At 41.4% G+C, this 15,090-nt stretch overlaps 1 protein-coding gene and 1 long non-coding RNA gene across 13 annotated transcripts in view; one reads left to right on the forward strand and one right to left on the reverse strand.

Annotated features, from left to right (window-relative positions):
• LOC109286202 (uncharacterized) overlaps nt 1–15,090 on the forward strand; it is a 226,871-nt gene that overhangs the window by 208,540 nt on the left and 3,241 nt on the right. Inside the window, exon 4 of the long non-coding RNA XR_009456020.1 lies at nt 452–528. This is a non-coding gene — a long non-coding RNA (uncharacterized LOC109286202). The remainder of the gene's footprint in view (nt 1–451; nt 529–15,090) is intronic.
• The window catches only part of CFAP20DC (CFAP20 domain containing), a 125,944-nt gene that overhangs the window by 87,575 nt on the left and 23,279 nt on the right, over nt 1–15,090 (reverse strand). The window contains exon 1 of one of the 12 annotated variants that reach the window (XM_014604757.3): nt 14,506–14,776. The exons of the other annotated variants lie outside the window; for them this stretch is intronic. Coding sequence (XP_014460243.2) covers nt 14,506–14,573 — 68 coding nt within the window. The 5' untranslated portion in view covers nt 14,574–14,776. Of the gene's footprint in view, nt 1–14,505; nt 14,777–15,090 lie in introns of those variants that run through there. 12 annotated transcript variants of the gene reach the window in all.

Genomic DNA, 15,090 nt, shown 5'->3' on the forward strand with positions numbered 1-15,090 from the left:
ATAGAAAACATTATGGGCCGCCTTTTCCTAAAAATGCACCTGTCATTTTATATAGACTCTTTGTCGACTTAAGGATAGACACAAAACACTGACTGTCGGTTTCACTTCCTAAGCACATATCTCCAAATGTGAATTATAATATACAAGTTTATTGTTCACAATTCAGGTCATCTTCCAGTGACACCAAGGACACTGAATCTGAACAGCTCTAATAGATTTAGACCACAGCCATGATCGCAAAGATTAGGTTTGCTTCAAATTGATAAAGAGGCTCATTTTTATGTTCTGCTCCCGTTAGGTCTCAGGGGTAGCACAGCAGGCTTAGCATCCCCCTACCTGTCCTGCCTTGTTATACTGGAAAATGGATGTTACCCCAAAGGCTGTGTTTTATACATGGAAATCATGATGAATTCATTTATTATTTTTGAACGACTTTATCTATTTCTACTAGACTGATCATTTCCTGCAATTAACAACCCCCCGGGAAGATGATGACAATTCATTCTGACAAACAACTCCCAATTAATGGTAAGAGAGTTTGGATTTTTTTTCCCCATTTTAATCAAAGCTGGTAAACTTGGGATTTAATGCAAGTGCTTCATTCCAAAGCCAAGTAAGAATTTCTTCTCGGCACAAGTGGCATTTTCCCCTTTGATTTCTTCAAAAAAGCGTTGTGAAAGTAGAGACTGTTTCTAGCTTTTTGTAAGCTGTGAAGACAACCTCCCAGAGTTGAGCTAATATAACACCTTCTTTCTGGAGCTGCTGATGGATATCCTGAGAGTGCACTGTGAAGTGCCTTCATCCCCCTCAACAGGGTGCAACTCTGAAGCCTGTGACATATACTTAGATTGTCTCTCCAACCCTGTCTACACCACAGATATAACCGAGTCAAAGACCCAGTTATAACCCCATTAAAAGTTAATAGCATCTTCATAGAATTTATAGGAATGCCTTTACTTGTTATCCAGTCTTGTCACCAGGCAAGGGTTTTGGACAGCAGATGAACAAAGTGTCAGATATCGTGCACACTCCAAGAATTAACCTAGCTGCAATGGGTCCCTTGCTAAAGCTGTATCTATAGTAGAATACAGGGCCTAGAAAAGAAAAAAGGCCTCATGGTGTGATGGCTATTCCTTTGCTCTACATTAGTGAAATTAGTCACAATGACTGAGGTTAGTAGGGATGCCCAATTACCATTACAGTATTGAGAGTAGTGCCCACTAGTCTCCTAAACAAAATGCCAATGAGAGGTGACAACCCTCTCCTATCACACTTGTCCAATCCAATTATTACTATTTGTTCAATTTTTTGTTTTCATGATACCTCTGCTCCATGGCTAGACCAGCTTGAAAATTTCCCCAACAATCCTTGATCAGTGGTTTTTAGTTACCAAACTCCATTTACAACCTATCCTTTGACTTCATTTTATGATTTCTGCAGTAAGTCTCATGCAACATATGTACACACTGAAATGGTTTCCCTTCTACACTTTACCTACTTTGGACAATTTAAAAACTCAGCCACATGTTGAGTGAAACAAGATAGCTCCTAAATATGTGCCTCTCAGGACATTCTCCTGGCAAGGAAATGAGAGGTCAGGAAGAGGCCCCAGAGCACCCGTTGGTTTTTTTGTAGCAGTAAGACCTTCCTACAACAGTGAAAGAAATGTTGGCAGTTTTCTACAACCTGTTGGTCCTCTGCTCTCCCCTCCAGTACTTTATCTTTTCCCCCTCCTCTTACTCTCCTGTTCCTTGGCCAGGCACTACCAAATCATGGAATAGAAACAACTGGTCTCTGGCTGTTTCCCCTGCATCAGCACCCACAGGAGAGAAAGGAGCCACAAGGATCAATTAGGGAAGTAAATTTCACATCTTTACTGCTGCTACTGTACAGGGTAATAGGCAGCTGTTTGCAGGCCCAGATTACACAACTCATTACTGTGCTTATATGCAGTGTTCTTATACAATGCTCTTCATCAGTAGATCTCAAAATACTTCAAAAAGGGAGCATCACTTCCATTTCACAGACAGGAAAACTGAGGCAGAGAGGTGAAATGACTTACTGAAGGTCACTCAACCAAAGAACAGAAGACCCAAGACAAGAATCCCGATCTCTTAAATCCCAGTGCAATGCAGTCTAATATAACATATGGCCCCGATTGTACCATTCAAAGAAATACCGGGCGTGTCTACACGTGATGCTATGTCGTTGTAATGTTGACGGGCAAAAACCGTGATGCTGCAGCTATGTTGCTGTAGCAACATGCTCCCTCATTATACCGCGCTGCTACGGTGACATAGCAGCTAAAAATAACTGTGCATGGCGGGTACAGAGCAGTACAGGCTGCTACTGCGCCATCATTTAGTACTTCCAAAATGAAGTACTAAATCACAGTGCAGTAACAATGGCACCGTATGGCCACATGTAGACGCACCCACTGAGAGCTATTTTAGGAGGCTATTCATTTGGGTTAACCAGTGTACCATTTTTCAGAAATCCTGAAAACTTGTAGCTCCCACAGTTGGAACAAAACTTGGTCAGCTTTCTTGAAGATCAAGCTGCTGGTGTCTTATTTTGAACAGTTAAAATGAGAAGCCATTAGCTGTAATGATCTCATTACTTAAGCAAAACCCAACCTACCATCACAGGACTCAAACGGTACAATTCTTAATGGAAAGGGCTGCTCCAAATGGAGCAACAGCAGAGTGCTGAGAATAAGACTGAATGCAACTGGAACCATACAAATATAAGTTAGACCTGCCTTTCCAAATAAGTGGCAATAAAAACTTAATAGCATACCATAAATACCAAGATGTGTTTGCAACCTATATTTAAACTTAATCATTTGTCCTGATTTGGTTACATTTCTTCTTATTGTCCTTCCCTTTGGAATAAATTAGCTACCATAGCAATAAAACGGTCATTGGCATATGTGCAGCTCAGTAATATCCAGGCTCAATACAAAGCACGGCCTGTCAGATAAAGATGTACCAATTTAAACGATCAGCTGTGAAACACAAGAGTCCAATATACATCACATGCCTGGTATTAACAAATGCTACACTGAGACATGTGATTATAATCACACCTAAAGAGATGTTTGTTTTTTCCTGAAATAAATTTTAAATCTATACGTGCATTCATATTCTCCCACAGAAACATTCAAACAGCCAGGGGCAGACTTGAGGAAAGTGCTAAAAATGTTTGCTTTTGGAACAACTGACTTTTGCTTAAGTTTTTTACTTAGAAGTCCAGGTATTATTCTTGTTACAGCCCTTTTGTGAATAATACAAGCAAATAGAGACCTCGACAGTTATCACACGCGCACACACGGCTCTTATTGGGCTAATGCAGATATGCAGATGCTAAGGTAGAATTTAGGAATCTCTCCTGCAAAATGGCTCATATTGTGCTTATTTTTTTTTTGTTGCTATCAAAAAACCTGACCTATGTTAAACCTAGGAAAACAAAAACCATGAGCATTACTCTCCTTGTACTCAGAGACGCATTTAAAAAGCGATATAAGAGTTAATGTACTTTTATTATGTCTGTGCTTGAGCATTCATATCTAAGGGTCAGACATGTGATAGAAAAGTAATGAGACCATGTTGAGAAAAAATGAGGTAGTCAACAGGAAAATCAACCTCATTTATAATAATATCCCTGTGATCAGCAGGTGCATAACTCTCCCAGCTATGGTCATTAACTGCATTCATTTCACACTTAACGTCTACATTTGCAAATCCATTTGAAAGTAAAATTACTTTTCAATTCAATTTTCAAATTCTATTTTATATCTTCAACTTTGATTGACTATTCTCCTCACAATGGCAACTATAGCAAAAATGTGAGTAAATGGTAGCAGCTACCCAAGAGGATAAACTCATCTGCTCAGATTACCTATTCACTTTGCTCCTATATATACAAGACTTTACAAGCATTTGTTAATGTTCATTTCAAGGCTTAAAATCAACTTAGAAAAAGATCAACTTAGAAAAAAACTGATGTTGGACTGTTGAAGGGATGCTTCATTTTGCTCGCTTGTTCTTAAAAATCAGTGTTTCCTCTCCTTTTAAATGGCTCAACCTGAAAGTTTACCAAATATGAAAGCAGATCTTGTGCTAAGGCTGATGAAGAAAGAAAACTCCCATATAATTCACCGATTCATTTAAGCCTCTTAAAACTTGGGTTCTGTATCTTGGTAAAGACAGACAGAGTGGAGTTAATTACTGGTATGCAGATACAAACATTAATTTTAGTATTCTAAAAGTATTCAGCCTTCAGATGAGCTATCCATAGATCACAAACTGCTTTGTACAGGTGGATTAAGATCTTTATTCCTGTTCTGTAGGCAGGCAACCAAAGAAGAGAAAAGCTGAAGAGACTCACTAATGTCAGACTTCAATTCCCTCGTTCAGCTAATAGTGCATATTTATCATTTTGCTCCATGGCCCAAAATCCAGTGCAATTTAGTTCTGTCCTCTCATAACACTTGGCTACGTCAACAACCCATCTACAAATTTAAGTAGTCAAGAAGGTAATCATAGCAGATTGAACAATTATTGAGTATAGGCCTAATTTAATACCAGGGGTGTAGGTTGTAGCCGTGTTGGTCTAAGGACATAGGCAAACAAGGTTCTTTGGGTGAATCTGATATCTTTTATTAAACCAAATTAAATAATTGGAAAAAAAAAGTCTTAGCAAGCTTTTGGGTTTAAAAACCCTTTGTCAGGCTGAGGAAGCCTCTGCGGTTGGTGTGTGCTCTTCCTGGCTGGGAATGCATAGTAAAGCCAGAGGCTAGGCTGGGCTGGGCTGCACACGAGACAGGCAAGTCAGCGAAGATGTAAATTCCAGCCAGGACGAGCACACACCAACTGCAGAGGCTTCCTCAACCTGACAAAGGGTTTTTAAACCCAAAAGCTTGCTAAGACATTTTCTTTCCAACTATTTAAGTTGGTCTAATAAAAGATATCAGATTCACCCAAAGAACCTTGTCTGCCTAATTTAATAGCATGATTTTTTCACCATGGGTCTCTCATTACCCAACACAATAAAAAAAAAAAAGTATAAAATGGCAACAATATCAATGCAAAGGCTCAGAAAAGGAATCAAGTTCCTGAAGGCCAGTGTGTTCAGGAGAGGCTGAATCAGAGCAGCACTTTGCAAATACAAGGACTGTGCAACGGGGAGGAATGGATGCTCATGGCACTCCGTCAGACTTTCTGATGCATGAAATCAGTATACAAGGGGCTGAGTGACCCTGACACACTGACTGAACAGGAAATGTTTTCTCTGTTGCTCTCACCCCTCTCACAGCTTTATGTATTTTAAATCCATTTCAGAAATAATGATACAAAATATGTTTTTATGTCATACTTCCTGGAAACTTCTAATAGAGACTCTTTCGCATATCTGTTTGTGACACTGCATACAAACTCATCTCTGTCACTTCTTCCTTGGGTTTCCAATATTTACTAAATTAAATTTGATGGCATAGTGATTTGCTTTTCTGAAGGTTGGCTAATTGTGCCAGATAATTTAGGAAAATGTAATTCTGCAAAATAGCTTTTAATTTGTTCAGTACAAGGTACTGTAATGAGTATAAATGGATACAATGGATACAGGAAACACTTCTCTTCCAGAACCTAGATTATTTATACTTAAAAGTGTGGCTATTTATGCTTCTAATTAATTTTGTTGGCTCTTTTCTTTGGTTTACTGGCTGCTATCTTTTCCATTTTGTTCTCCTTTCCATAAAATTATCTATTCAGAAGAGGCAATATGCCCCTTCAAATTTGCAACAACAAAGACAAAGGCAAGATAATGATCACATCTAATTCCTACTATGAAACTTTACTGGTTACATCCTGCCAATAGCAAAAATATCTCCTGTCACGGGACTGAAGTTCCTGTGAACAGACCGTTCCCCTCCCTAGAATTAGGACATGCTTGCTATTACAGAAATGAATGTCATTGGGGCAGGGGGAGGGAAATACCGTGTCTCACTTTTCATTCTTTTTAAATGAGTCAGTGAAAAGAGTAGATAATTGTATTTTGATTGTATTCCTCTGTTTCTTGTAGTGTGCACCAAAATTATTTTCATCAAGGTTTATATCATTGGTTTTCCACTGTGTTGACCCCTCTTCCCACTTTGACTTTAAGAAATGGTCCTATTTAAGACTTCAGTAAGCAAAACTATTTTGTTTTCATTTTTGCTCTGGTCTGTTTTCAGGGGATGGGGAAATAAGTATCTTAAAAGCCAGAAACAGTTTTGTCTACTGGTATTTTAAAATAACACAGCAAACACCTGGACCTGTTACTAGATATGATTTGGTTCGAGTCCTCAGATGTGCTAAGCTAATGATGACAGCCAGGCCATACCGATCTGAATTTGGAAGACCAGAGCCTAAAATGGCTGGTAACCTAATGCTGCCCCCAAATAAGCAAAGTTTCATTCCTCTGATGCAAATTACAGGCTACCATAAGTCTTCAGCAGAAGTTATGTTAAATACCCCTCTGCAAACTTTATGGCTGTATCTTTTAACATTATCACAAGATATCTTTTATGTTGTTTATTGAACTTCATTGCTTCAAGGTGAGGAGAGCAAGGGGAGCCTTTTGTTGTATTCTTAGTTTTGTTCCAGTCTCTTTCTCTCTCTCATATATGCACATCTTTAACCTCAGACCTCCCTAACCTGTATGTCTTTGTATAACTGTCTGATTCATGGGATGCAGGAGGAAGCACTGTTCTGTTCAGTCCTTCTGGCATTCAGAAAAGATACAATAAGGATGGGAGGGGCTTTCAGGGGCATGGACTGCAAGGGGCAAAGGAAAGAGGGATCCTGGGGAGAACCACTGGACAGACAACTAAACTCCAAACTAAGCAGAGGTCAAGGTTAAAGTTTTATCATTTAAGGTGACAAAAAGGCAACTCAATGAAAGGGGTAGACAAGTATAAAGGCTCAAGCTGAAATAATCCAGTGTGTTTCCAATATTATTTCAAGGTTTTATTGAAACAGTATTTTAAACCTCTTTTTATCCTTGAACTGGATTTCTTTAAGCAAAAAAAAAACCCAGAAAAGTTTAAAATATTTACATTTGTTATTTAACTCCAAGAGGAAAGCACTACTTATTTTATCATCACAGCTACAATCTGTGGAAACCAGAAAATAGAAAGAAAGTGAAGGAAGTTTAAGATATAGGAAGTAAGCTGAAAAGATATTTCACAAATCTTAGCTATGATCCAAAAATCACAACAGTTGCTTTTCTTTTAATAAAGAAATAAATAACCTGCCTCCCCATTTTCCTTTCTCCCTAACAGAGGATCAACAATCTTTGATAAAGAACACAGTTTTCATCTTCTTTCAGATGCTATCCCATATCAACGTTTGATAATTTTGTAATTGGATGGCATCACAAGTTTCCTGGCACAATCTGCAAGATAATTTTCAGGGAGCTTGAGTGTGAACTGCCTGCCTGAAACACATCAAGGCATCAGAGCAGAGAGTAGGCGCTTCGGCGATATCGACATATCAAAAAGTACTGATAACATCACAATGTGTCTCGGCGCCTATTGCTTTAATGGTCTTGACTCATGAGAAGTATAAGCAGAAATCAAAGTAATCAGTTCACTTTTCCCATTTAGAGCACTATGACTGTTTAGTGCAGAACATTCAAAAAAGCTTTGATAATGGCACCCAGAGACATTCCTTGAAAAATATAAAAAGGTCCAAAATCATATCAAGCTGCCAGCATAAGTGTCTTGACTTTATCATTACAACAGAGGTGAACTATTGCAAGAAAAGGAAAAAAACCCCCTTGAAATTTAGCTAAGTGCATTAGGGACAGATTGAATTCTATTGCAAAATGTGCTATCTCAAGTTTCTTATCCAGAACCGCATTACTTATCAATTAACTGCAATGCCAACAATGTATGAGGGTATTTACAAACATGAATAACATTTCCTACTTTAAGCAACTTAGTCTTAACAGAAAGAGACAGGAAAAGGAAAGGAAAGCAACATAAAACAATATAAATGAGATAAATGATGCATCTAGCTTACTGAGTTCAAATGCAGACGGAAAACAAAAACAAGTTATGTGAAACTTGTAGGGGGAGAGATGAAGTGTTCAGAAGCAAGGACTGTCTGTAGAATGAGCCCTTGTGTTGTGCATATCTACACGCAATGTATTAATTCTCTTGTAGGCTTGCCGATGCATACAATGCCTGTTAGAAATTGAAGTGAACTGTGTACAAGACAAGAGACACGCGGAGAAATGCTGGTTATTGAGATCTATGTAATGAGGGCAGTTCTGTTGCAGTAATTCTAATTCTATACTATTAGGAAACTCTGGTAACTTGTGTGTCATTGTAAAGTTAGTTCAGGGGTAGCCTTCACAGTTCTTAGAGGGGTCTAGCTCAGTGGGTCTCAATCTTTTTTGTGCCAGAGCCCATTTGTAAACATAGATGGCCAGTATGTGGGCAGGGGGGTGTGAGGGGAATGGCGGGGCCCCAAGCAGCCCCTCACAGGCTGGAGCTTTGCCTGCCTGCAAGGGAAAAGCCATGGTTCCCCACATTTTTCTCTTTTAAAGGAGAACCCATTTTTAAAGTTTGTTCATGACCCTTTCATATTGTGGCAGCACACCTTTGGGTGCTTGCCTCTTCAAGGGCTGGAGGCTGGCAGCCAGCAGGTGCTTGATTATTAGGGAGGCCGTTTTAGGACCCAGTTCTTATAGGCGAGGGAGCAGTTTGCAGCCAGCTGCCGAGAGAGAAACATCAGCCGGCTGAGCTATGGCTCGGGAATATCTTGGAGGTAAGGGCAGGAGCTATGGGGATGGTTTGGAGGCTCCTGGTCCTGGGCATGACCTAAAACTGCACCCTGCCAGAGCAGGGAGGCCTGGTGGGACTTCCTGTGCCAGGGCAGTCTCAATTAAAATGCCAGGACTGCTAACCACCCTGGTGAAAGGTGGGTCGGGGTGCCTTAACCCTGGCCCCCACCATCTGGTGGGTAGTTGTGACAGCAGTGGGGCCAGGCAGGGACAAAGGGTCCTGGAGACCCCAGAGGGGAGTAGTGGTGTTGTGAATAGTGATGGCGTGGGCCCACTCAGAGTAGGGTGCAATAAGGGGCACCTGAAGGACTGTGTGTGTGGGGTGTAGAGTAGGGCTGCACCAGGAGTGTACCGAGTAGGGCTGCTTGAGCGGCTTGAAGGGAGGTACATGGGCCAACCCCAAGTGGGTGTGGGAAATCAGCTGTCCGGTGAGGGGCTAGGGGCAAAAGCAGCCCAGTGTTCGGCACAAGGAAAGAGAGTAGAGTAGAGGGAGCTCGAGCGAACCGAAGGCGCTGCACGTGTCGTGCCAGAGTGGGAGTAGGCAAGCCCAGGGGCCCAGAGGGGGTCGCTCAACGGAGCAGGGCAATAGAGAGTGGGTCAGTGATGGGCGCAGTGAAAGAGGCCCCTGTGAGAGGGGGGCAAAGTGAGTGTGCGCATGACCCAGCCCATGCCTTTGATCTGCAAGGCATGGGCCATGGTGTAGGGAAGGCACGGAGCCATGGATAGCACCCCCTGGCACCAGGGTAGTGAATGGACAGCCTCCCGCTTAATACACCAGGATAACATTCAATTTATGGCTGGCAAGTCGGGGCAGACTGCCCGAGACAGGTGGGTGGGCCAATTTGTGATCCAGCCTCAAGTTTGCCCCATCACACATATTCTTGTGACCCACTTTTGGGTTGTGACCCATGAGTTGAGAAATGCTGGTCTAGTGTATACGGTTTCAGTATTCTAAATTAGGCAGTATAGCAGGCTGCACACCTCAGTGACTGCAGCCCAGTGCCAGCAGTAAGAAAGTGATTGATTATAAGCCTGCCTTGGAGGAGAAGGCCAGCTGATGAGGATAACTGGCTGGCCCAGAGGAAGGTAAAGGCTTGGGGGCAGGGAAAGAGGAGGAGCCTGCATGACTGCAGCTTCGAGACAGGATACTCTCTTGTGGTCTGGGAAAGACTGCAGGGTATGAGTTAACCCTTTTATTGTGTATGTATTTGTTTGGTTACTGATTGATGGTTTATGTTGTGTCCTGTGGGGCAAGTTTGCCCAGGGAAATAAATACTGTGTTATATGAACTGATAACCCGCTATAGGCAGGTTACACAAGCGTTTGTTGCAAGAAAGCAAAAGATTATCAGAAAAACAAGGAACACATTCTGATCAAGTATATCCAAAGCTATAGGAAGGCCCACTACAGAATCTATACAACACAAAAAATAGATCACTGGTGGTTTACAGCATGAATAAAAGGATTAAAACTACACATTGGGTAAAGGGAAACAACTGGGAAAATAACTAACATGTTGTATTTGGCATGTTGACTGCACAAGGGATAAGGATTGCACACCACTTAGGAGAACGATGAATGAACACCTGTCATGCTGAATCCTCTTGGGACTGTCCGATAGTGTTTAGAGCATAACATTTGTACTGTCTGTAACACTGACCCTAATAATCTGTAGCGTGAGCAGGATATAAGGTTGACGGACCACTTTGGCCAAACAAGGGCTATGAAATAACTGTGGGGAAAGACTGTACTATTGCATGAGATTCCATCTAAATTCACAGGCAGAGGGCAAACAAACAAGAATCATTTAATTTATAAAGCACTCATCCACACACAGGTGCACAAGCTAAATGCTGATTTTTATGAGTACTTCAGAAACTAACATAAAACTCACTGAACCATTTAATAGCATTAAGTAATAAAGGGGTTAAGGCTGATGGATGTGAGGCCAGTGTTTATTCAGAAATAGTCACACGAATTAAAGGCATATTTGCATTTTTTCCTCCTCCTTCAAATGAAACAAGACCTGGACAGTAACAGATGCCTTGAGGTGAAATGAGCTCCACAATTGAGTGGCCTAGGAAACACTAGGACAATCATCTGCCAGTGTCAAAAATGACAGTAGGGTCATAAAGACGGGGGTAAAAACAGAGCAGAGAGTTCTCAAGAGCGGGCGATGAGGTAGGGGCAGAGGAAGGTGTTCAATATAGCTAGGGCCGTCATCATCAGAGGTCTTTAAATCTTTTACGGCAAACAATGACCAGTATTTGTTAATGTTTTGCAGAGAGAATTTTCAAAGCAGGTAAGGGTTTGAATGGTTGCAGATGATAAAGTATTTTCTACAGTATGGTAAAAGACTCCACAATATTTTAATATGACTCCTTTTTATTCTGGCTTCAAACTCCTCTAGAAACAACATCTGAAGCTCTATTAAATAAGCAGAGGGGGAAAAACCCCACCACAAACCAAAAACCAATCAGCCCCCTCACAGAAATCTCCAGCCAACCATAGCAGCCAGCATTGCCTGGGACGTGGGCAGGAGTAGTCGTGAAATCAAGGACAGTCTGTGCCAAAATGAGGTTATTGGAAGGTAGGCAATAGCACTTTAAAGCCATTCTATCATTCTATTAGCAGCCAAGGTAAAAAAAGCAAGGCGAGAAATGATCGTGGCAGTTCATGGGAACAGTATTATGATCATACAAGCGACAGAGATGCCCCACTACAGAGGCAACTGTCACAGGGGGGTGGTTGCTCTGGACTGCTGTGGCTTTGTCTGGTCTCTGAGTGAGTCTCCTGATGCCAGCCTAGGAGTGGGTTCCAGGGCAAAGGGGAGCCTGGGTGCCTTCTGCTCTGAGATCTTGGCCTTTCAGTCTCACCTTCCCTGGTTCTTTATGGCCCAGACTCGAACCTAGCATCCATTTCCACTCCTGAGAGAGGGGCTTTCCCTTCAGCTAGGGATGACTGATGTTTCATACACTGAGCTCTGTGCAGTAATAAAGGGACTCCCTTTGGATTGCAAAAACTTGGATCTTTTTAGGAAAGGCGGCGTGGTCAGCGCTGCCATGTGCAGTCAGGAGGTGAAGTGTGTGCTCAGAGCTACTGTGAAATTCTCCCACTAAACTTCCTGATGTCACTCTCCAAATCATCTCCACTACAACTTGCGTCCCAAGTTTTAATTTATGCTGTCCAAATTGGTGCATCAGTTATTGTCAAACATGTTTTACTTTTATCCACTATATGCTTAATACAAATGGAGACGTGAAAGGTTTACAGACCATAGACTTAAACCAAACTAAACTGGTTTTTCATCCTAATTAAGCAGTAGTTAATAGGTACTAACAAGCTTGGCAGTGTTTTCCATTTTCAGTGCTCTCTAATGTTATACATGTATGATACAAAACAAGCGTTGGTGAAAAAGACCTGCTAGAAACTCTAGATTGCTGCCAGCAGGGTTATAATAAATAATTTTTAAATGCACACTTAAAATTTTCATTTGGCAATGTACATGTAAATAGCCCAATGTCAATGCCTTGCGCCTTTTGTAACAAATAGTTGTTTTCCATGAATTTTGGAAATTAGGACAGGATAATGTTAAGCCGGATTCACAAGAATTTCCTTTTGTGCGTGAAAGATATTTTGGTCTTCAGATTCCTAAACCTAATTGTGTGTCAAGATTTGTGGCATGGACAAAGAGGTAAAAGCTGAGTTTGGGTACGCACACACACAAACACACCCCCGTCCCCACTGAAAGAGCAACAGAAATTGGTTTTCCTCTTGCCCATGCCATATCTTGGGGAGTATCCCATAGCATTTTACAGTCACTTATACTAAGATGATATAATAAAGGGATTCAGAGCTGTCAGAATAATTGTATAACTGTCTCAAATAAGATCACTTCCCATGGAGAGAATTCTATTGTAAGCTGGAAGTAAAGCAAAGAAACCACTTAATATGTAGATAAAGATATTCCAAGCTGAGAAAGGGAAGATGGTAATGAGGATATTGGTGCTGAATAAGCATCCTAAAACATTGGGAAACTGGTCACACCTGGAGGGCCAGATGGCCAAGAAGTGGGGAGTTGTCATCTACAGCTATTACAATGATAATCTCTTTCAAAAGTCTGCAGTGAGAAGGTGCATAATGAAGGAAGGGAACACACACAACCCATCTTGTCAAGAACGCAGCAGAAAGTGGTGAAATAGTAACATTATAACTAAATTGGACCAGTACATAAATTTTGAGAGTCTAAACTGTCTGTAAGGTTTGTGAACTGCCTAAGGGAGGGCAAGACAGGTTTTAATCTGTCAACAATTCTTACTGAGATAGAAAAGAAATAAAATGTTCAGGGAAGTCTAATTATGAAGAATTACGAGCATTGCCTCTTCAAACTCAGAAGCAAAGCAGACCATGAAATTTCTGCTAGGCTAACACTTCAGTCAGAGACAGTAAACAGGAGAAAGTAGGTTAATTAAAATCTCAAAAGAACTTCTTCCAATCTCAATTCCTTTCAGGGCTGAGGGTCAATGCGACCTAAAAATCTACTCTATTTTACCTGCAAAAAGATTATTTGGGGTAACAAAGGGTGAAGGTTCAGGTGTTGGCTTAAGCCAATTAGTCACTTTTTTAATTATTGTGCTCAATTTAATCTTAGTTTGGGAGTTTTATGCAAGGCCAGCCTTTTAAGGGAACAAAGCGAAGGGATAACTGAGCTGACCCCACTCAGTTACATGACTGAGGGCAAGGCCCAAGTTCTCACCTACTGCGGTCACGGACAGGCACGTGCACTGCGGGACTCAGAGCTTAGGGCCCATGGCTACAGAGAGGCTCGTGCATTTACACTGCAAGTCGCACTGATCTTTTGTTGTCTAGGCTGTTACCCTTTCAAAGAGAAGATTAATATTAAATTATGCAAAAAGCTTGAAATTCAAAGGATAAATTCAGAAGTAGATGAAATTACTCTGCTTTTCTGAAGAAACTGGAGGTGAAAGGAAAAGAGAGGGTTAGACCTGGAAACTGGGAACAGAGATAGCTGGTCTCCCTATGGGGACCACAAGTAAATCTGTCATGGAAGACTGGGGCCTGGCTTATTTGCCTAAAGACACGGAGGAGATGACGCATGGGTGTGTGAATTTTCTCTGACAAGGAACCCGTCTCAGTAGCAGAACTTGAGGAATGGGTATTCCAGCTCTCGAGGGCGTACCTCAGGGTACAAAGGACTACACTCAGATGCTGAAGCAGCCTCTACTGATCGACTCCGTAGGTATCGAGTGGCCAAGTTACTGCAGCTTTCATTCATTTATGCTAGGGTACAAGCACAAACATGGGCAGCTGCAGTAAAGCTCTGCCCCTTGTCACGCTTTCACAAAGTGGTTATATCCTAACAGCTGAACGTAACAGTGCCTCTGCATTGTGTCCAGGCCTCAGGAGACAGCCTTGGAGGAAGACGACTAAGTGGGAATCTTTTCAGAGCCTAGCAAGGGCACTTTAATACAAGGAATTAAAAAACCAAACCAACCCAAACCCACCTTAAAGAGAAATACTTACAAAATGAATCTATCAATTTATCTCCTGGGAAAACTAGAAAGAGAAAGACAGGGTTCACACAGAGTTGACATCAAGATGCCTTAGGTACGGATGAAATGGGCTAAATGTGAGTGTCAGCTCCTTCATACTGACCTTGCGTGACGATGCCTTTTGCCTCCCTGCTCCGTTGCAGGCAGAACTGTAATGCTGCCTGTTAACATTTTCTTTTCTTCTCGAAAAGTAGACTAATCTCTCATATCTTCAACCTGCCTTTTGTATTTTAAATATATATATATTTTCCTTGTGTGCCCTTTCAACCTTCTATCTGCTCTACCTGTATTAGTCTTACTGCAATGATGAGGGGCATTCATTACCTTGCAGCTGCTAGTTTTACCCTGATGACAGCTGTTCCTAAGGAGGATATTAAGAGGTTCAGCTGCACAAAGCAGTCTTCATTCCTCTGTTGCTCAGGAAAGCCTCCTCCACAATACGTATATTCTATTGCCAGGAAACAAGACTTCTCCCCACCACTGAAACCCTTCAGTACTAGCACTAGTTTTCAGTTTTGTATAAATACTGAAAGAACCAGATGATCCTTGATTTAAGAACACCTCATAAAAATGCAACATTTGAACAGAATCGCAGACAAGGGAAGACTGAATGCGATCAAATGCCAAGGATTAAAAGGTATTTCCAGACAGAAGCTAAGAAATGAATTTGGAGTAGGAGAAAAAAAAT

Source organism: Alligator mississippiensis, chromosome 12 (assembly GCF_030867095.1).
Source record: "Alligator mississippiensis isolate rAllMis1 chromosome 12, rAllMis1, whole genome shotgun sequence".
NCBI classification, from domain to species: Eukaryota; Metazoa; Chordata; order Crocodylia; family Alligatoridae; genus Alligator; species Alligator mississippiensis.